This window comes from Anguilla anguilla, chromosome 6 (genome assembly GCF_013347855.1).
Source record: "Anguilla anguilla isolate fAngAng1 chromosome 6, fAngAng1.pri, whole genome shotgun sequence".
Taxonomy (NCBI): domain Eukaryota; kingdom Metazoa; phylum Chordata; class Actinopteri; order Anguilliformes; family Anguillidae; genus Anguilla; species Anguilla anguilla.
The window spans coordinates 3,289,748-3,312,874 of record NC_049206.1 but is presented as its reverse complement, the minus strand read 5'-3'; the positions used below and the strand labels follow the sequence as shown (position 1 = coordinate 3,312,874).

The 23,127-nt window shown below is 49.0% G+C and overlaps 1 protein-coding gene across 1 annotated transcript in view; it reads right to left on the bottom strand.

Moving 5' to 3' along the window:
- Window positions 1-23,127, bottom strand: part of zgc:165603 (uncharacterized protein LOC571425 homolog) — a 73,838-nt gene that overhangs the window by 43,517 nt on the left and 7,194 nt on the right. Inside the window, exon 2 of the mRNA XM_035421371.1 lies at window positions 18,438-18,520. Within this exon, the coding sequence (XP_035277262.1) occupies window positions 18,438-18,520 (83 nt within the window). The remainder of the gene's footprint in view (window positions 1-18,437; window positions 18,521-23,127) is intronic.

Sequence of the window (23,127 nt, the reverse complement as noted above, 5' to 3'; positions counted from 1 at the left end):
TAGCGTGTAGCGTGTAGCGTGTAACTTTGCGAGCTCTAGAGCAGAGCGTAGAGCGTGTAGCGTGTAGCGCGTAGCGCGTGACTTTGCGAGCTCTAGCGCAGAGCGTGTAGCATGTAGTGCGTGACTTTGCGAGCTCTAGAGCAGAGCGTAGAGCGTGTAGCGTGTAGCGTGTAGCGTGTAACTTTGCGAGCTCTAGAGCAGAGCGTAGAGCGTGTAGCGTGTAGCGCGTAGCGCGTGACTTTGTGAGCTCTAGCGCATAGCGTGTAGCGTGTAGCGCGTGACTTTGCGAGTTGCGGCGCTGTCCGCCGCCGCGCTCAGTCAGACGGACGCCTCCATTACAGCGCGGGGCCCGCGGCCATCGGCGCGCTCTCAGAGCCAGCTGCTGCAGATTACTACGGGAGAGCCGCCATGATGCGCCCTGGACTCTGGCCATTGATCTGGGCCGGACAGCTCAATATTTCCACCAGAGAAATAAAGCCTGGATCCTGGCCTGGGGACGGGGGGAGCGGGGCGGGGAGGGGAGGGGAGGGGAGGAGGGGGGGGCGGGCGGGCGGGTGTTCTCTCATCTATAGAGTGGATGAACAGGCGGCTCTTGCCGTTTGAGTTGGGAGGATGTGGGTCAAACTGTGTCCGGGAGGGGGAGGGGGAGGGGGAGGGGGAGGGGGGGAGGCAGGGGTGGTTGGGGATGTTGGAGCAGGGGAGCTCCAGTTCATAGCGGTCGATTGTTTCCACTTCTGGATTACTACGCGACGCGGATTAGGATGCACGCGCTGTCTTTCCCGGAGCGGAGTCTGGTCGTAATGCTGGGGGCGGGGGGTGAGGGGGTCCAGCTCATTGGGATGCGCGTCAGACGCTTCCCGGGCCTTTATCTCACTTGCGCGGCTGATGGCAAAGTTTCAGTAAATGAGCTTCCTGTCATTTTTAATGCGTGCGGAAATCATCACCTGCAAGAAGCGAAATCTTACATCTGGGTTATTAGAGTTTTTTTAAACGGAATCTTTCTGACGCACTTGTTGATTTTGCTAGTTACCGTACGCCTACTATGCCGTCTCAGCGGCAAACTTCAGTTTACGAGCACAGCCCTTTTTGCGAGTAGTTTTCACTCATGCCTGACGTTTCTCTTCCTTTCTGTACCTGAAAAAAACAAGCGACGCTTATTGACGTTTTGTACCGGTTTGTCAGGTGACGTCACTCATTCGTGTCAGGAAGGGGCATCGCATGTTGTAAGAGTTCAGCGAATAGCCGAATAGCGAAGAGTGTAATTAAGAGCGGATCACAGTTGTGTGAACACTGAAAGGTGCACAGAAAAACAGAGTACATTTTACTCTGAAAGCCTAAATATTTTATCCCCTTTGGATTTGTAGATAGGCTATACTCTGTTGCTGTTGGACTAGCACTGGACATTTTACCGTTTGAGCCAGAAACAAGTATCCTCGTTTTTAGAACTTAACAGTTTAAGTCACAAATAAAATAGAGGTTGGTTTAAACTTTTAAATGCGATTTAAATAAATTAATTACGTAAAGCAGTTAAATTTAAGATGCTGGCGGGGTTTATCTGACGGAATGTTTATGTGAGCCGCCCATAAAACATCAAAGAACTGGTTATGGGGGTTAATCCAAAACATCAAACGCCCGCGCTATGTCCTGGCAGTGGAACGGCGTTTTTTTTCTGACTCATTTACTTTGATTTAACAGCACACACACACTCACACACACACACACACAAAACGTGAATCAAAAATCGTATTCTTTCAAGACCTCAAGACCTTATCGGGAGGTCGTTCCGTAAATGGGAGAGCAATTGTGCGCTAAACACTCACGAATCAAATGTGAATCCGTCTGCCCAACGCTGCATCGATGTATTATTAAGTCATATTAATTTTGCATTACAGCGTCACAGATGAATAAAGCATTACAGACGATGAAGGGGGGGGGGGGGGGGGGGGGGTGGAGAGATAGAGAATTGATGGTGCAAGTGGCCAATTAATTCTGATGAAGCTGTCAGTCATTCTACACAGGGCGCGTGCGACGAAGAGAACTCTTGTAATTGCTGTGGCCACAAATGTGAAGGGGGTGGGGGCTGTAGAATGGAATGCGCGCGTGAGAGGTTTTAATGTAATGAGCGCAGTTTGATGTTCCTTTTCATATTTATTTTTTATTTTCTGTTATTGTTTGGCGGAATAAATAGCTATATGGCTCCAGTGGTCTTCCACCCCCTCTAGTCCTAGACTTTAAAGTGTGTGTGTGCGTGTGTGTGTGTTTGTATTCGCAGTCAAGCCCATCGTAAACGGAAAAGAATGACAGAATGGGCGATTTTCCCATTTTTCGCAAATATGAGCACGCCCATTATACTCCTGTGATGTGCCGGCCGGGCCACCTTCGTCCTCTCCGCTTGTTGTCTCCACCCCGCGCGCATCTATTACCTGCGTATCACGGGATGTCTCTGCAATACAACAGAAACGCCATTAGGCTTGGGTGAGCGAAATGCACTATTTCTTTTTTTCATCTGGCCGGGACCGGGGCCGCATTATCAGTGTTATAGTGGAGATGGCGACACAATATTAATGGGCTTCACTCCCGGCGAAATGAAAGAGGCGTCGGAAAAAAACCAAACACTGTAAAAGAGTTTGAAAAAAAAGAAAGAAAAAAAAAAAGAAAAGAGAAAGTAATAACCTCATACCTTCGCATCTACAGGGCCACGCGCCGCTCAGAGAGAAGGCCTGTATTACAGAAGGCATTGATGAAGGTGAAAGCGATAAAGCGCGCCAACCTTTCACGGCTCGAGCTGCCATAATGGGATAGCGAGCCCCCATTCATAGATTGTTTTTTTTTAACGGTTCCCATTACCGACAGTTTATTTAAGCGCTTCACGGACGCTTTAAATGCATAATTCCATCTTTCGTACGCTTCAGCGTCTTGCAGTCTTGGCCAGGAGTGAAGTTAGGCTATTTGTAATTTTAAAGAAAGCTTCAATTGGATTTGTATAGTTCTTCACTCCCCGTTTTTGAAGGAGCAAAATGACTACGTAACAAGGATAAAGTAGTTTTTGTCTCCAGACACGGTAACGTCTCCCGTGAAGTTATGAGTTTTGGGGGAATGTGTTAAGTGTGTGAAGAGAACCGGTGGATTAAACCGGTCTAAACGAAACATCAGTGAATACGCCTACCGAACTTTACACGTAGTCTAATGAGCGAGACATAATTATCTTACAGTAGGTAACGCAGCTAATAGCTAAGGGGGTCTAAGGCATATACTATTGTGTGTGTGTGTGTGTGTGTGTGTGTGTGAGGGGCGGGGGGACTGTTAAGTCCTGCAAGACTGTTAAGACTGATTACTACGGATAAGCTTAACTGGAAACCAACAACGATAAATTGAATCGTAATGCTAGGCAAATGGAGCAATATAGCATTACTCCTGGCGCTGCACATACCGATATTGACTGTATTAACCTGCCACGGCGCTCAGGAGAGAGCCTGCTGCGGCGGGCCTATGCATAGTGGCGTACGAAAATAAATCGATGTGCGGACAAGCCTCAAGATTAAGGGCAAATGAACATCAGTCTGGTTTATGTAGGCCTATAGCCTCGCTCCCGTTGTGCTGATTGGAAATGTAAGCTATTGTTGGGAGGGGACGGGGTGGGCTCTTATTGACTATGTAGGGATGGATGGGCCAGGGTGGACCATGGCCACCTAAATAGTATCCTGCCCCCACCCCCCCATATTTACCTAGGCTGAACCGCCACACCCAACTGTGAATGCCCTCCTAGGTATTTCTGACCCACCGAGTTCTATGCAGGCCTAACTACATGACTCCTTGTCGCTATGCTACTGGCTGTTGTACCCTTTCTACTGAACAGGTCTTAAATGTAGCCATTTCTGAAAGGGTTGACTCTATTCCACAGTTTTCTGCCATGTTCACTCCCGCCCGAATGAAAATGTCAAGACATACACAGATAAGTCATTATAATGTTCTACCTCCATCCTTATCAGACTAAAACATAGCCGTCTTTTGGTGTGGTTTCACCGTGAGCTCCAATGTCTACCGTCTTTTTTTACCTTCAAAGAAAATAGATTTACCGTTTTTGTTTTTGACCTTCACAACGGCATGGTGTAAGATTATTAAACGTCTTTATAAGTTATGGGCATATAACGTAATACCGTCATAAAAATGTTGCGCGGTATTTACTGTTTTTGCATGGCTCATAAAACTACGATGGGACGGTTCCATATCCGCAGCAAAAAGGCACCTGAAAGTGTGATTTTGTAATTTTTAGAAGATGATTCGGTTTGATTGTAAGAAATGTCATGGGATATTGGTGCGGTTGCAGATTCATGGATGCTACGGAAACGGGACGCCAAACTGAGGGGTATTTATCGCGCGAACACGTGCCCTCGCGTGCAGTGCGAGCGCTCGCTCGAATGTGGGAAGCGCGAGGGCCTCCGGCGCCTTCAGGCCCGCTATCCCGAGAGCAGCACTGCGGTCGCTGAGATAACTGCTGGGAGAAGGCTTTGATGAGGATGAGAGTGAGAGAGAAGGAGATTGGGGGAAGGAGGGGGCGGCTGCAAATGAGAGGGGGAGAGAGACAGCTAATGGTAAAAAAGGGATGGAATTATATCATAAAAGGATTTGTCGAATTAGAGCTCGGATGACGTCCGCCACGGAAAAGCGCCATCAGAGCTTTTCAACAGATATACGTGAATAAATCCCTCCGCTTCAGCGGCGAAAAGTGAAAAGCTGACTTCGACGATTTGAAAGGTGTGAACTGCATGTCACACCGAAAGAAGTGGCAACATATAGGTAGGCTACGTGTTAAATTCCAATGTTTACGTCTGTAAAACGTTCACTCAACGCACTGGAATGAGTTTGAAAGTCTATCCAGCGGAAAGGAAATAAATCCCTTTAAGCACATTAGTTCAGCGCTAAAATAAATCCAGTCACAGCCTTCAGATTCGATTCAGCACCACGGACAGCGACCGCTTATATTCGCCTACCTCAAATCCCAACCTCTTTTCTTTAGGAAATAAGAGTGACTTCGTGTCGCTTCTCTGAGACTCCTGCTGTATGCAGTAACGCTCCTAGCAACGGCTTCCAAATCCGAAATTAATCTAGTTTACTAAAATTAGTAGTTTAGTGGGTAGCCTACTACTAATGGACAAAAACGAGACGAGATTTGATGTGATAGTGAGTATGGTACGCACTGTTACATAGTACTTTCTTAATTCAACACAGAAAAACGAATACCCAATCTGCTACAGTTGTCACTGACAAAAAAAGAATAGAATTAAAATACAGCCTTGATTTATAACTCCGGCCTAACCTCTATAAATTCAAATGAAATCCAGAGATATAGTTACTGAAACTGCAAACGCCTACACACACCAAAAAGAAAAATGAAGTCCTGCAGGAGAGTGAATACACACACATTTCAGTCCCTGCGCACGTCTCTGAACTTGGAGCAGAGGAAACACAAAAGCCTTTCCCGCGAAGCCTTGAGGTCGCAGCGCGTGGGCAACGAGCTCGAGAAAGGCGAGGCTTTTGCGTCTTCATCCTGCTGACGACTAAATAATTTACGCGGAACTTACACGTCTGTATTCTCAAAATATATTTTTTTAAGTCTACTTTTTTTTTTTTTTTTTTTTTACACAACTCGCATTCGTCTAGTGGTTTCAGACTTCATTTGGACACTTTGGTAGCACAACCCCCCCCCCCCCCGCCTTTTTTTCCCCCTCGGGGTGCGTGGTGCGTTGTGACACTTGCTCCAACCTCTGGTCCCGATTACTTAATTAGAGCCAAATAATTACTCAGTTTGACCTTCTACAGGTGATCAATCACAGCTGAAGGATATTCCAGTGGTCCACGGTCAATTACTATTTTGCTGCGTTTTGTTTGTGTGTGTGTGTGTGAAATTCACAGGTGTGAATGTGCTCAGGTAAATGTTTGATTCGATTTGGACCGATTCATTCAGGGGAATTAGCCTGAATCCCCGGTCCCTGTGGGAGTGAAGTCTGACACGCCTGACCCAAAGCAACCCTGTTTTCCTTCTGATCGCCCAGAGCACAACATAATTCGGCTGAATCGAGTCAGACAGGGACACAATCCAGAGCGAGACGCGCAAATTGCACATCATTTGCCGCGCGATTGTGCGATAGCCCGGAACAGTCGCTTGTCAGCGTTGTTAACGCGTAGCTGGCGCATGGAAATGTGTCAGGAGCCGAGGTGCACCGTGGGAAAACCAGCCTGACGTTTCCTTCTCTGTGCCAGCCTTTATTTTATTATTTTAAAAATCTCTGGGGCTTTTCTTTTTTTTTTTTTCATTCTCCCTTTCAAAGGTGATCCTCTCTGCTCATTCATTCCTTCACATTGTGGCGGAGAAAAAAAAATCGTTTTCTCTCCTGATTTAGACTTCGCTCCAGCGTTATTAATATTTAACGGGGGCCTAAAATAAGACGGTATGACAGGGACCTTTACACACTTTTCCTTTTTTTCCCTCCAGTCTACCATTCTCATCTCTCCCTGCCGCACGTAAAACACCCTGCTGTTCTCCAAAAGAGGAGGCAGAGAATGCTGCAATACTTTCTGCCTCATCCCTCTCTCTCTCTCTCTCTCTCTCTCTCCCTCATCCCTCTCTCTCTTCCTCTCTCTCTTTCTCTATCTCACACTCTGTCCCTTTCTCTCTCTGTCTGCCTCTCTCTCACTATATTTCTCTCTCTCTCTCTCTATACCTCATCCCTCTCTTGTTCTTTGTGTGAGTGTGTGCATGTGTGTGTGTGTGAGTATGTGTGTGAGAGAGAGAGAGAGAGAGAGAGAGAGTGAGCGCTCATAGAAGCCTAGACTGACTCCCTCCCCAAAGGCTGCAGTTGTTGCTTTTTCATTTGGACAAGAGACAGAGACACCAGATCATCCCAGGGCCCGAACCCTTGTAGCGGGGCGGGGGGGGCCTGGGGGCCCTGGGGCCTACACCGGCCCCTTGAATCAACCCCTGTACCCCCCTCCCCCTGCCCCGCCCCGCTGCAAAGGGTTCGGCGATGCAAAGGGATTTATCTCACAAAGGAGATATGGAGGGAAAACGAAAAATCATAATGATGATGTCACTGTTGCAGCACTCCCCTTCCCCCCCCCACCACCACCACCATTGAATATGCTGACCTCTTTGTCATGGCTGTCTACTCATTTTTAAACCGTTTAACCCGGGGGGGGTGTCAGACTCCAGTCCTGGGGGGCCACAGCATCCACTTGTTTGTTGTTGTTTTTTTTTGTGTTCTCAGAACTTAAAGGAGAGCTCAAGCCCTCGATTGGCCAGAGGCTCAGCGCACCGTGCTGCCGAGGCTGGAACCGGCCGCCGGTCGGAAGGAATCGACCCGGGAAAACCCTGTGGCAGCTCTGGGACGTCCTCCGGGCCCCGCCGATAGAGACCCCTCCCTGCTTTCGTCTTTTAAACAGAGCGACTTGTGCTTCGGCGTTTTTGTTTTGTTTTTGGTTTTTTCTTTTTGTCTTCAGTGTAAGAGCAATCGTAACGTCAGAGCTTACAGCACGACCATCAGCCCAAATATAGCCAAAATCAACACAGCGCACGCAAGTGCAGCCAGAGACTTCTCCATGTCCTAAAGCTACTCGCCCTACAGATTCTGTTAAGTGGTATTTTCCTGTGAGCATTGAACTATCTCAGGTCAGCTGAACCACTGTGTCCCTTTTTTTTTTTTCTTTTTTTTTTTTTTTTGCTTTTAACTTTTTTTTTTTTTTTTTGTTGCCCCTTGTTAGAGGTTTTCTGATTCTAAACGGCGCTGTTGGTTTTTGTCCTTTGTAACCAGGATGCAGCCGGCAGGACTCCCACCAGGGAACGGCACGTATCTCCAAGCACCGCTCTGCACCTCCGAGCCATTTCCTCCGTAGCGCCGCGATGTGAATGAATAATTTATCAAAGATAAGCTACTGAATATATAAGATAAGCTACTGTGAGCCACGTGCGGGATATGCATGCTCTGCTGGATAAGGGTTGGATGAATGCGTAGGATACCGTCTAACTCTCCGCTGAAGTGCAGTTTGAGTTGAGTGTCTTAGTACGGGAAAGGCCTGAAATCGGCTGAAATCAAGGCTGTCTGATTGGTCCAGCTACGGATTTATCTCATCCAATCAGAGAGGCAGGATGGCGGGACAAGCCAGGAGCTGGTCAACCTTGAGTTGGGCCTACTGCTGGGAGGAGAAGAGCCTCCCCATACACCCACCCCCCCCCCCAGCTTGTGGTGTGCCAGACAACCAGCAGGGGGCTCCACTGGTCCTCACTGTACCCTGCACAGTGCAGGCTCAACCCAGAAAGTAAATATTCTCTGAATCTCCATGTTGATTGATTAAATTATTGATTGATTGATTGATCTACATTTTTTTTACTGATCATTTAAAATAGATGTGGCCCCTCTGACCAGAGATGCCGCAAATACCAAAAATCATCAAAAGGAATAAAACAAAGCTTATTATTTATTTATTTTGAATGGGGGAAAGGGAGCAATTAATGAAATTATGTTTTGTGTTGTAGACATGCAACATGCATCGGACATTTCTGTACTGTAGCTGAATGTTCACTGACGCTATTCAGACTGGGTGCCTTCATCATCATCCTCATCATCATGTAATCAGCATCAGCTCCACTACTGCCAGAATTGACATCTTTATCATCATCATCTTCATCACCACCGCTAGCATCACTGTCAGCTTTATCATCATCATCATCATCATCACCACCACTGGCATCACTGTCAGCTTTATCATCATCATCATCATCATCACCACCACTGGCATCACTGTCATCTTTATCATCATAATCATCATCACCGACGTCTTCATCACCACCACTGGCATCACTGTCATCATCATCATCATCATCATCATCACCACCACTGGCATCACTGTCATCTTCATCATCATCATCATCATCATCACCAACATCTTCATCACCACCACTGGCATCACTGTCAGCTTTATCATCATCATCATCACCACCATCACTGGCATCACTGTCAGCTTTATCATCATCATCATCACCACCATCACTGGCATCACTGTCATCTTTATCATCATCATCATCATCACCAACGTCTTCATCACCATAACTGGCATCACTGTCATCTTTATCATCATCATCATCACCATAAAAATAATCGCAAGGTACCAGTTAAATCGCTGTGTGTTTTAAGTGTTAACCGTTCGATCCATATCCCAGTTCAGACAGTCCATTGGCTTCGCACACAGTACGATCAAAGGGTTAATGGACAGGTGACAGACAGACAGTCATTCTGTGCATTCAGGTGTAAAATAAATCTCCCAGCTGTGCTGCATCACTATCGGGAATGATATGATTAATCCAGCATTCAGTCAGGTAGCTTTAAAACCTGGTACTCATTTACACCCACACAGACACGCGCACACACGCACACACACACGCACACACATGTATACACACGCATGCACACACGTATACACACGCATGCACACACATGTATACACACGCATACACACCCGCACACACACGCACACACACATGTATACACACACACTCACACACACACGCACGCACTCCCTCCTCGCCTAATGGATCGTGCATTTTGCGGCTGCTTGCCCGCGTTGCCGTGGCAACACCCCCCCCCCACCCCCCACCCCCACCCCGAGCCCATTAGCGGAGAGGTGTAATGAGAGACAACTCAATCTCGGCACTCTCCGCGAGCCCACCGCCAGCGGAGCGGGAGGCTCCCCCCAGAGTGCCCCCCCCCCCCCCCCAGAGTGGCCAGTTGGGGAGCAATGAGACCTGTGGAGTTGCCCGTTGTTCAGAGTGCAGCAAATCAACACAAGCGTTGCAGGCTGAACAGTCGGCCCAACACATGGGCCAGATATTGTATTAAGTGGTGCTGAAGCTGCTCGCAAACAGCCGGGGGGGGGGGGGGGGGGCGGGGGCGGGGGCGGGGAGAGGGTAGGAGGGTAGGGGAGGCAAATTTCCACATGCTCGTTATTGATCACTGGAATATTTAAACTCAAGTTCCAATATTTTAAGTAAAATTTACTTTAAACTACATTCATGAGCTACCGGTGTTTTCCACGTACAAACTGCAGACGTGGACGGCTCCCGGATCGCTCGTCTGTGCCCAAGTGAATTTCGGGGCCAGAAAGATTATTTACGTTAAACGCTTTTTAAAAAAAAATTTTTTTTAAAAAAAGTTAATTCGACACAAGCGGAAAAAAAAACGTAACTCATTTGTAATTCAGACCCCGAATTTCTAAATCGCTTTGCACTCTTCCGTCGGGAGGCTAATTGCCCGTTAACAACGTCTTCCGTCATTTTTACGAGCGAGTCGTACTTATTAATTTCAGAAGTAAAAACGTCTCAATCAACAGGGGTTCTAATAGTGCGGCGCACGGTCCATAAAATAAAGTGTGGCCAAAGGCTAGGCTCGGCGCAGACGCTGAGCAACGGCTCCGGCTTTTATGTCCAGCTTAACTCCAACAACCCTATAAATATCCCGGCGTTGGCGGACGAGGAGCGCAAGGCCCCCCGATACGAAGCGGGAGGGTTTTACAGCCGTCTCCTCCTGCGCAGCAGTCCTCCCCTCTTCCACATAAAACCCGTCGAAATACCGTACTGTTCTGAGATACTGATGAATCAGGCCTAGAGAGCGAGAGAGGGAGGGAGTGAGAAAGAGAGCAGGAGGGAGGGAGAGAGGGAGGGAGAGTAGGAGAGAGCGAGAGAGACAGGGAGGAGAGAACAAGAGAGAGAGAGAGAGAGCAGGAGAGAGAGCACGAAAAAAGAACGAGAGAGAGAGAGAGAACGGGAGAGAGAGAAAAATCGATACATTTCGTTGTTGCCTTGCAACCAGCTTCACCCAATGGTGTTTAAGGAACTGTGTCCCAGGTATCTTTTGAAAGGCAACATTTTGTATTCTGCCTGAAAGGTAACTGTGGCAGGCATCAGGTACACTGGCTTACCATTAATTATTAAAATACAACACTCAGTACAGAAACACAGCTCCGGTCAAAATGTACAGAATCATAGAAAGCACAGCTGTCGGTAGGCATTTTTTCTTCTCATATTATTCTTTTTTTTGTAATATTTTTTTTTTTTGGTAGTTTTGTCCTACCTCAGTTCAACCCTGTAGAATTTCAGAAACCTTCTTTGTTTTTAAAATTGGTAAAATTGGCAGCAAAATAAATTGGAGGGTGTTGGATCTTGTACAGTATACAGTATATCTCTTTGATATAACTTCCTTTCTGATAGCAGGTTTATCCCAGTACGGAACAGCGCTGAGAAACATTTAAGTGTTTAGCTAAGAAGACCTGTTTTCGCCATCTGCCATCGATATGTTGTCCTGTACATTCATACAGCAGATTATTTAACTCTTTGAAGAGCAGGTCTTTTGGAATCAAATTCCAAGTCGGTGTTCTAGAACTCCATTGCTTTCAATTGCCAGTAAACTTTCAATTGTTACATCAGCATTAGAATGTTCAGCTAAGAACATTGCAATCACACATCTGTGACCTCACGCCTTCAAGGGTTAATGTTAAGTACAGTGAGCTGTGTAAGCAGTGCTCAGCTGTCAGTCTCTATCGGGGGTGTTCTGGTAGCCAGCGCAGTTTGTTCCGTGCAGCGCAGAACGTTCGATGCTAAATCAGCTCTGTTAGAATACGCTCGGTCCCTGTTGGGTTTTCATGAACTCTGTTAGAGGTGAAATGAACACTGAACTGATTTTACTGCATTCCCTCACCCCCACACACACACACACTCACACACGCGCATGCACACACGCACACACGCACATACTCACACACACACGCAGTGCACACACACACACGCACACGCACACACACACACATGCACACACACACACACACACATTCACACACACACGCACGTGCACACACACACACACACGCACGTGCACACACACACACACGTGCACACACACACACACACACACGCACGTGCGCACACACACACACACACACACACACAGGCGCACACACACACACACACAGAAGTGTTCTTTTATGAAGCAGTCGTGACTGCTGGTCTGAGGACCTGAGCAGTTCAGTGAGGGCTGTTATATAAACGCTGAAATCTGCTGCTGCTGCTGCAGCCCCGTGCATCTGGCCTGTACTGCACGTGCACAGTCCCACATATGCATGCATGCATGCACGCACACGTAGGCATACACATGCATGCATGCATGCACGCACGCACACGTAGGCATACAAATGCATGCATGCACGCACGCACACGTAGGCATACACATGCATGCATGCACGCACGCACACGTAGACATACACATGCATGCATGCACGCATGCACACGTAGGCATACACATGCATGCATGCACGCACACGTAGGCATACAAATGCATGCACACACTTGCATGTTCATACCCACGTACCTCCACATATGCACACATTCACACATGCATACACACACATACACATACACACGCTCATCAATAGTGCGTAACGATCCATTCATGCACATCTATATTCACCAAAGGGCACCATGATGTACCACTGACTTAATGCTGCTGGGGACTGTGTGTGTGTGTGTGTGTGTGTGTGTGCATGCGCACACGTGTCTGTGTGTGCGTGTGCGTGCGTGTGTGTGTGTGCGTGTGTGTACTGGTGTCTGTACAATCACACATCAGCTGCTCCTTGCCCGTCCCCTGACTCTGGTGTCGTCCGTGCCCCCAGCCACAGCCCTGACTTCTGCTGACGAATGTTCCACTCTGCCCCCCTGTCCACGGGACGTCCCGCATCTCCCTTTCAAATGAGTTACAGTGTGCAGGCACCTGCCTTCTACGGGACGTCCCGCATCTGCCTTTCAAATGAGTTACAGTGTGCAGGCCCCGCCTCTCAACTGCCTGCCAGTCAGCCTCCACACCACTGCTGTTACTCTCGCCCCTCTCCTCTCCTCTCCTCTCCTTCACCCTCCTATTCTTTCCTCTACTCTCTCTCTTCTACTCTCCTCTCTCTCCTTCACTCGACTCTGTCTCATTTACTCTCTTATTCTCTCTACCTTTTACTTCTCTCCTCTCTCTCGTTTTTTCTCCTCTCTCTGCGTCACTCTCTTTCCTCTACGCTCCTTTCTCTCTCCTCTCCTCTCTCTCTATTCTCCTCTCCTCTCTCTCTGTCACTCTCTTTCCTCTCTCTGAACACACCACTCCCTCCCTCCCAGCTGTCAGCATAAATGCAAGCTTTTGCGTCTCTCTCTTTTCCTTCCTCCCTTTATCTCTCTGTCCCTCCCTCTCCCCTTTTGTTTCTCTCTTATTTTTCTCTAGTTTCCTCTCTCGCACCCTCCCTCCCTCCCTGTGTCCATCCTTCACTTTCTCCTCCCTCTCTCTTTCTCCATCACACTTTCTCCTCTCCCTCCCTCCCTCCTTCTAAAATATTGAAATGAAAAAGTCTTTATTGTATCTGAATACGCTGCCAGAGCCTTATTGAAAGGAGCATTAGCGGTAGGTTCTCAAGCAATAAGGACAATCGGCGAAATCATTTTCTGCGATGCAAAACTAATTTCTGTCTCTCTGTACCTCCCTCACCCCCCCGCCCCCCCTCCCCCCCATACACACGACTAAGTGAAACACACAACAGCCCTTCACTACTGGGAGAGCAATGAATTAACCAGTTAATTAAGTATCTACTGACCACGCACAAGGCGTATGATTGCAGCTCATTGTCTGTGAAGATGCTGCTGCTAAGCATCAGTGGTCATGTGATCAGGGACACAACACGGTCCCCCAAAGGGCAGTTAATGGCTTCAGTACGACCTGCCATTGAATGTCTTAGCATGGATAATTTTCCCCATAAAAAAAAAAAAGCTTTGCATATGATCTCCTACCAGGTGATTAAGGGCATTGTGGACACCTTTGCTAATAGGAAGTTATATTCTGCTACTGTCAGCAGTCTTCAGCTGCCGCCTGTGAAAGCCTAGCCGATAAATCATTGACAGATAATTAAGCTATTTAATGTGAAATGCTAACAAAACGCCATGTAAAAAAAAAAAAAAGACAGAGAAACATGGCCCAAATGTGTTATACTTGCTTGCAAATTCAAGTCAAGGTTGCATTTAACTGGCAAAGATATATTTGACAAAGAGGCTGATGGGAGATGGAGTTGCGGAACTTGTAGGAAAACACTTGGAAACGTCAAGCCCCGAACATCGCTCTCTGAACACCCACAATGCTCTCTGTTGAAACCTCCCGGGACTCTCCGCCCTCTGATCGCACCTTTTGACTGCGATACGACTGAACTTCCTGTCGGCGAAACATTTCCGTGTCAGGATTACTGAGCATCGCGATGCTGTTAATGCGCCAGTTCACAGCAGGTCACGTGGGTGGGACAAATCACCGAAAAACCCAGGCATAAGCAGACATCTCGCTTCCCTGCTCCTAAGCAGCCAAATACACTGGTTTGGTATTCCACTCTCGTTGTACTCGCTTTCCCATGATGCACAGTTCTATCCCATTGAAGTGACCTGGAAGTGATTCTGTGTAAAGGTTACAGCCTGCAGTTTCAGGTACGGGGCACAACTACAGTGTACAGAGTCCAGTAGCCACAGCACAGTAAAAAAAACAAGTGCAGGGTTGACTCAACTCTGGCAGAGAGCATGCGAGTCCAGTCAGGACTCCATACGTAACTCAGTGAGAGTGTATTTAACACTGAACATTTCACGGTGAGCCTTAACACCCCTGCAGCTGAAAGGAAGGCTTTGAATCTTCTCCCCCCCCCCCCCCCCCCCCGTTCCACTAGCAGTTAAAACAGATGTGGCCACAGTGTTCCTGCTGCTCGCGGGTTAGGAAATGATGTTAAACGGCTCGTAAAAGGCAAATCTGCAAGGTGATCAAATCCCCACATTAAACCGCTCAGGAGAAAATCAACTCGGGCGGAGTGCTTTTAACTCTAATTGAGTACATATTGGCTCATGTAATCACTATCAGCGCTGAGTAAAACAACCTGTTAAAGCTGATTCTACACTCTCAGAGCTGAGCTGACGCTTGGAGCTTTTCTATGGCTGCTGAACGGCTCACACAAAAAAATCAATGGTTGACTGGTTGACACCACAGAGTTGATTAAAAAAAAAAAAAACACTTAGCATCAAACAATTCTTTTTTTTTTTTTTTTTTTTTTTTTTTTGGAAGTGTGAAGTTTCGCCATCTTCTCTCGGCCAGTCTTCACAGACGCCCACCATGAGAGATGCAGCCAATCCCCTCAGAGCACCTATGGGGGGGGGGGGGGGCAGGGGGGGGTGATGAGTGGGCGGTACGGGGGCGGGGAAATGGCGCTCGCAGCAGGCAGAGTTCTTCCTGTTCCGAAAAAGAAATGGCTTTTGGGGGGCAGGAGCACGATGAGCAAGATGAGGAAGGTTGTGCGGCAACCGAGCAGAAGCCGCAGGAATCCTGCCAAACTGCTACAGCTCCCAGACGGCCTTCTCTCCGCTTTGGTTCCTCTGACGTGATTGGCTCTCCGACAGGTGCCGGATTGGTTGTTGTGACGTGATTGGCTCTGCTACAGGTTTCCAGTTTGGTTGTTGTGACGTGATTGGCTCTGCTACAGGTGCCAGATTGGTTGTTGTGACGCGATTGGCTGTTCCACAGGTGCTGGATTGGCTATTGTGACGCGATTGGCCGTTGTACAGGTGCCGGTTTGGTTGTTGTGACATGATTGGCTCCGCTACAGGTTCTGGATTGATTGCTGTGACGTGATTGGCTCTTCGACAGATACTGTCTAGCAGGGGACAGTCCAGTCTTTATTCTCTCCCCTTGTTTGTCCCAGCTCACTTTAAGTAATCCTAATAATTGTGTAATTACACTGTTACTACAGCCTGCATACACTTATTTACACATTAATAACAGTAGCTTTGTATGTTTTTAGGTTCCTCTTCTCAGGTCCAGTTATGGATGTAATTCTGTGCGTGCTGAAGTGTCCTGTGCTGCTGTGATTACACAGGTATATTAACAGGTGCGCTATGATTAGGATCGCTGCAATGTGAAGTGGGAACGATCGCTTATACGTAGCTCTTTCATTGTTTAAACATCTGTCAGGGGACCCTGCGGTAAACGGAGACATGTCTGAGGTACTGTAGCCGCGTGTGAGCTAAGCGCTGACTCAGTGTGTGCGCGTTGGGTGTGGCACCACCTCACCTTGTCACAGAGAAGTCAGACAGCGGGTGAAGAGTTAACACCAAAAATGGTAATTATAATAACACATAACCCCCCCTCCTGGGAAATCCTATTTCATATTAATCACAGAGTGGCCTCTGGCAAACTGCACATCCAGCAGTATTACCCAAACAAACAACTGGCCCGTCCGTACAGTCAGCGCACAGCAACGCGGGGGGCGAGGGGGGCAGGGGGGCGGGGGGGCGGGGGTCATCTGAGAGAAATTTAGGGAAGGCTGACGAGCTGGAGACCACCCTGCCACTTTCCAGCATGTGGTGTGTGTGTGTGTGTGTGTGCGTGTGTGTGCGTGTTCTCGTGTGAGTTTGCATGCATGCGTGTATGTGTGTGTGAGTGGGAGTGTGTGTATGTGTGTGTGTGTGTGTGCGTGTGTATGTGTGTGTGTGTGTGTGCGTGAGAGTGTGCGTGTGCGTGTTCACGTGTGAGTTTGCATGCATGTGTGTGTATGTGTGTGTGCGTGTGTGTGTGTGTGTGTGCGTGTGTGTGTGTGTGTGCATGTGTGCGTGCGTGTGTGTGTGCATTCGTGTGTGTGTGTGTGTGAATAATACATGTTTGCTTGCTTTGCCTCCTGACGCTTGCGGGGTGCGTGTGAGATCACAGCTTCGTTTGCGCGTTGCTTTCTCAGGCTTATGTAAGACTGCGAAGCTCTGGTCCGTGACCAAGCCTGACTGCAGCTCAGACACAGAATCCCACAGACTGCAGCTCAGACACAGAATCCCACAGACTGCAGCTCAGACACAGAATCCCACAGACTGCAGCTCAGACACAGAATCCCACAGACTGCAGCTCAGACACAGAATCCCACAGACTGCAGCTCAGACACAGAATCCCACAGACTGCAGCTCAGACACAGAATCCCACAGACTGCAGCTCAGACACAGAATCCCACAGACTGCAGCTCAGACACAGAATCCCACAGACTGCAGCTCAGACACAGAATCCCACAGACTGCAGCTCAGACACAGAGTCCCACAGACTGCAGCTCAGACACAGAATCCCACAGACTGCAGCTCAGACACAGAATCCCACAGACTGCAGCTCAGACACAGAATCCCACAGACTGCAGCTCAGACACAGAATCCCACAGACTGCAGCTCAGACACAGAATCCCACAGACTGCAGCTCAAACACAGAATCCCACAGACTGCAGCTCAGACACAGAATCCCACAGACTGCAGCTCAGACACAGAATCCCACAGACTGCAGCTCAGACACAGAATCCCACAGACTGCAGCTCAGACACAGAATCCCACAGACTGCAGCTCAGACACAGAATCCCACAGACTGCAGCTCAGACACAGAATCCCACAGACTGCAGCTCAGACACAGAATCCCACAGACTGCAGCTCAGACACAGAATCCCACAGACTGCAGCTCAGGCACAGAATCCCACAGACTGCAGCTCAGACACAGAATCCCACACACTGCAGCTCAGACACAGAATCCCACAGACTGCAGCTCAGACACAGAATCCCACAGACTGCAGCTCAGACACAGAATCCCACAGACTGCAGCTCAGACACAGAATCCCACAGACTGCAGCTGAGACACAGAATCCCACAGACTGTAGCTCAGACACAGAACCCCACAGACTGCAGCTCAGACACAGAATCCCACAGACTGCAGCTCAGACACAGAACCCCACAGACTGCAGCTCAGACACAGAATCCCACAGACTGCAGCTCAGACACAGAATCCCACAGACTGCAGCTCAGACACAGAATCCCACAGACTGCAGCTCAGACACAGAATCCCACAGACTGCAGCTCAGACACAGAATCCCACAGACTGCCTGATTAGCCAGAGACTAAGTCTGGCACGTTTGTGTAGGCCGTAACATTCAGTCCCTGGTATAAAAAAAACGCTCTTTGGCAAGGAAAGGTAATTGCAAATAAAATGTATATTAAAAATAACCACAGAAATCAAATTCAGCTTCCCGAGATTCTCAGGCTGTCAAGTTATTTGATCAGTGTGCTGGGTCAAGGGCAGGTTGGGCTGGGTTAATGTTTGGGGCCAGGGCAGGGAGGGTTGGGTTTGTGGTTATAGAGGGTTGGGTTGAGGGTTACAGAGGGTTGGGTTACTGGTTGCAGCCAGGGGCAGAGAGGGCTGGGTTGATGGTTAGAGAGTGTTGGGTTACTGGTTGCAGCCAGGGGCAGGGAGGGCTGGGTTTGTGGTTAGAGAGGGTTGGGTTAATGGTTGGGTCGCTGTTGTAGTAAAAGGCGGGCGCTGGGTTAGACTCACCCCTGGCAGGGTCTTCTGTTCATGCAGCGCGCTCTGTGCTTTGATGGCAGACTCTCGGGCGCAGTAGGTGAGGAACGCACACCCTGCCGAAAAAGAGAGAGAGAGAGAGAGCAGACGGGACAGGGAGGTGAGTACCGGACCCAGAACCGAGACACCCTAAACTGGCCAGAACCACCCCTGAACCAGTCAGAACCACCCCTAAACCAACCAGAACCACTTCTGAACCAACCAGAACCACTCTGTCTTAATCCCTTAAGGCGTGAGGTCACAGTTATGTGATTAGAATGTTCTTCTTAACTGAACATTCTTATTGTGATGTCACAATCACTACCAGTAACTGGAAAAAACAAGGGTGTTCTAGAACACTCGGAATTTTTGAAAAAAAAAAAAAAAAAAAAACATTCCAAAAGAAAAAACCTGTTCTTCCAAAGGTTCGAAATCACCAAACCGTTCCCCGCACCAGCCCCCTCCCATCCATCATCCATTCACAGGGGCACAGGGTCCGAAACCAAGCCGACCCAGAACTTACCAGAACCTCCAGAACCCCTCCCACATTCATAACGCCAGACAGAGGTAGAGAGAGACACTGTATACACCAATGCACTCTGTGCGGAATAACTAAACGTTACCAGTTCATAAAGCTGCATCATAAAATTAAAAGAGCTGTATATCTTAATATTTTAATGATATCATTACGCAACGGTATCTTCGTTGCCGTGGTGATCGCTCGCGTAACGTTTACGGTCTGGAACATTTTAACCGCATGAACCGTGTAGTACCGTCAAACGAGAGCATGCAAATCAGCTTATTCCCGTCGATTTTACCCTCACGCTTTCTGACACGATAGCATTGAGAGAGAGAGAGAGAGAGAGAAGGGGAGAGAGAGAGAGAGAGAGAGAGAGAAACTCAGGGGTTGTATACGTATTTCAGACGACGCAGAGTGTGTTCCACTAGCGGACTGAAAGCCAGCGACTGTCACCGGCCTGTGTTGCAGCGTCGCCGATGATTCTTCTGGCGTATGAACGTTGGGTTGGCGGTTCTCTTGGGGGTTGCCCAGGACACTGGGGTGTGTGCGGTTAGCCCCCCGTTACCGGATCGTCTCAGAGGCCACACATAAACCAGGCCCGCGGGGGGGGGGCGGGGGGCTCGTTCAAATTTATCGCCCCTGCGCCCTCGACAACAGGGCCCTTCCTCGGCTTAATCCATTTCTCTGCGACATTCTGAACTCTTTAATAAAAGCCGGGGTCACAGAGTGAGCTGCTGCATCACGCTAACCTTTACAGGGGAGAGAGAGAGAGGGAGGGAGGGAGGGGGGGGGGGCGGGGGAGGGAGGGGGGAGAGGGAGGGAGGGAGAGAAAGGGAGAGAGGGAGAGAGAGGGAGGGAGGGAGTGGAGAGGTGGGAAAGGTTAGGCCAAAGCCTCCCATTGATTTCCCCATCTTGTCACTTTGTCTATACCGATGCCCCACGGTGAGCCACAGTGACCCACAGTGACCTCTCCCATTGACAGGTCGTGACCCCTGGGTACAATGCTGCTCTGTCTTCAGTCTAGGGGTCAAGACCTCCTAGCTGATTTGTCAGCCCCTGCGGTGTCATCATCTTACTGTTCTTCATACCGCACCTACCCCCCAACCCCAAACCCCACCACCCCCCCCCCCCCCTCGCTGGTGCTAATGCTAATGCTGTCGCCGTGCTCCTCCAGGAAGCTGGGCCGCACAGTACTGTTGCTAAGTTACAGCAACACTGAAGGGTTGGCACTGAAGAGATCATCAGGACGTTTTGCCAATTCTGATTTAAAGAACAGATGACCACATGCGCCCAATAATTATTTTGCTGCCTGCTTTTGCTGTAACTCAATCCTCCAATCCTATTGGTCAGTTACTGCAGGTTAAATCAGCCCACCTACTGACTGCCTGCTCTGGCATTGACCGATTACCGCGACCGCTAACGTCCTCAGCTGAACATTCCAATGCTGATGTCACAGTCGCTACCGGCGACTGAGAGCGGCGGAGTTCTAGAACATTTAGACTTAGAATGTTGAAAACATGAAACTCTTCATAAGACTCCTCAAAGGGTTAATGAGTGGAGCTCAGATCAGCATTATCTCCTCCGTCCCTTCTCTGCCCTTTGTAGGATTCCCATCACCGCCCCGTCCCCCTGCGGATTCGGGAGGGCACAGGGGGGCTGGCTCACGCCTCCTCCAAAACCCGCGCAGCCGTCACGCTCCTTCTTTAGCGCGGTGTAGCCGGCCGAGCCGAGCCGTGGCGCCATCTCCCAGAAGCCCCGTTTGAAGAGCGACGGAGAGCGTCCTGCTACCGAAGCGCCTGTCATACCCCCCCCCCCACCCCCCGCCACGGCCAATTACACGCCCCGCAAATTCAGCAGCGGCTCGCTCAGGCGCTCCGACAGCCGTCAGCGTACCTGGAGTCGCTCTCACAAAGTGGCCCGCTCTGATTGGTGGGCCAGCCAGCCAGCCAGCCAGCCAATCAGAAGGAGGCCCGCCGCATTCCGGACTGCGGGACGCTGAACTGAGACCCGGCACCTCATCCGGGGGCGTGCCAGTCCTAATTAAAAACCATTTCTACTGTCCGCCGTCCGGTCCTTCCCCTCGGTCCCGGCATGACTGGTCAAATGACTGGTTTCATTAAGCAGAAGCAGCGGACAGACAGAGACGCCTTGCAGTGGCCTGGCAGACGGGCGTCTTTCCCCAAGTGTTCTAATGACAATACTTTCACTGCCCCGAACGTAATGAGCTCCTAATACAAACCATGCTCTGGAGTAACCTATAAACTTTAATTAAGCCTTCTGCATCAACACAGGACCTGTCCTCAGAACAGGGGGCCTGTGCTCTATAGTACAGCCCTGTGCTCTATAACATAGCCCTGTGTACTACAGCATAGCCCTGTGCTCTATAGCATAGCCCTGTGTACTACAGCACAGCCCTGTGCTCTACAGCACAGCCATGTGTACTACAGCACAGCTCTGTGCTCTATAGCATAGCCCTGTGTACTACAGCATAGCCATGTGCTCTATAGCATAGCCCTGTGCTCTACAGCACAGCCCTGTGTACTATAGCATAGGCCTGTGTACTACAGCACAGCCTTGTGCTCTATAGCATAGCCCTGTGTACTACAGCACAGCCCTGTGTACTACAGCACAGCCTTGTGCTCAATAGCACAGCCTTGTGCTCTACAGCACAGCCCTGTGTACTACAGCACAGCCTTGTGCTCTATAGCACAGCCCTGTGTACTACAGCACAGCTCTGTGCTCTATAGCATAGCCCTGTGTACTACAGCGCAGCCCTGTGCTCTATAGCATAGCCATGTGTACTAAAGCATAGCCCTGTGCTCTACAGCACAGCCCTGCATGCCATGCTCAAACACCGTGCTTAACTGTGCCACATGCACAGAGCTCCCCCTACTCCTGTCTATGGTCAGAATTGTGGCTTTTCTGCAGGATGCGCAGGTTTTGGGGTGTTGGCTGATTTCCAAATACAGCCAAAAATGAAAGTCACAAAACAAAAGCACACAACAAGAACGACGACGATGACAAAACGTCCCAGTGTGGTGGGGTTTGTTATAGAATAGAGAGGACAGGACCCCTGGTTAGTGAACTCGGCCTAAACCCCTGAGCCTTCCACCCCAAACTCAGTGAACCTGCTTAACAAGCTTAGCACGGGCACTCAAAATACCTCGCCCTCTTCCCTTACCCCCCACCCCCCACCCCCCTCACCCTCACCCTCACCCAGCCAACCGAGCACCGAATAATTGCTTTTGATGAGTTGGTAATTAGCTTTGCGACAAGATCCGCGGAGATAACAGCGGCCCAGGGCTGTGATCCGAACAAATTCAGTCGGCTGCCGTCTCCTGACCTGCCCCGCGCGCGCTACGTGCTCCCTTTTTAAATCCGCGTTCAGCGGGAACCGCCGCGATGAGGGATTTTAAAAAACGTTCGTCTTTTTTTTTTTTTTTTTCGCGGTTGCTCTTTGTTCTTTTTTAGGCTGTTTGCAAAAAAAGAAAAGAAAAAATCAAACTCGAGGAAAGTAATTGGTTGGATGAAGCAACGCATTTGGGGGGGGGGAAGCCATGCCAGAGAGATACTGGCTTGGTGTGTTTTCTCCGAGGGGTTCGGGGGGGAGGGGGGGTTTGAGTTTAATTTACAAACATATATCGACTTCAAAACATTTCACAGATTCACTGCACATTATTTCTTTTGATGTCTCTAATACGATCGTCTTGGCACGAGGCTTGACACTGTCGACTGCAGCGCCTGAATGATGCGTCTGCTGCACGGAAGCAGCCTCGTTTATTGATTTCATTAATTAATGCGGATTCCCGAACCCTTGCCGCCGTCTGCGGTTCCTTTGATTTTACTAAATGAAAAATCACAAAACGAATTACGGGCCCGGCAGCACAAAATACCAGGCCGACGCTCAGCGAATTTTTGCTGATGGAAATAACGCCTTTTTAGCTGTATTATCTCGATGCAGAAGTGCGCGTGCTTGAGCTCAGGTTAATAAATTGTTTCACGGCACGTGCTCGATTCCTTCAGAACGTGGTTCCGTAGAATATGTCAAGCGGCTAGCAGTATCCTAGATAGGGATTCTGCTAGTATCTCTATTATCTCTTTCATGGTACTTGGGTACGGAAAATTATTATTATTATTATTGCAGTGTCATTATTAGTAATGACA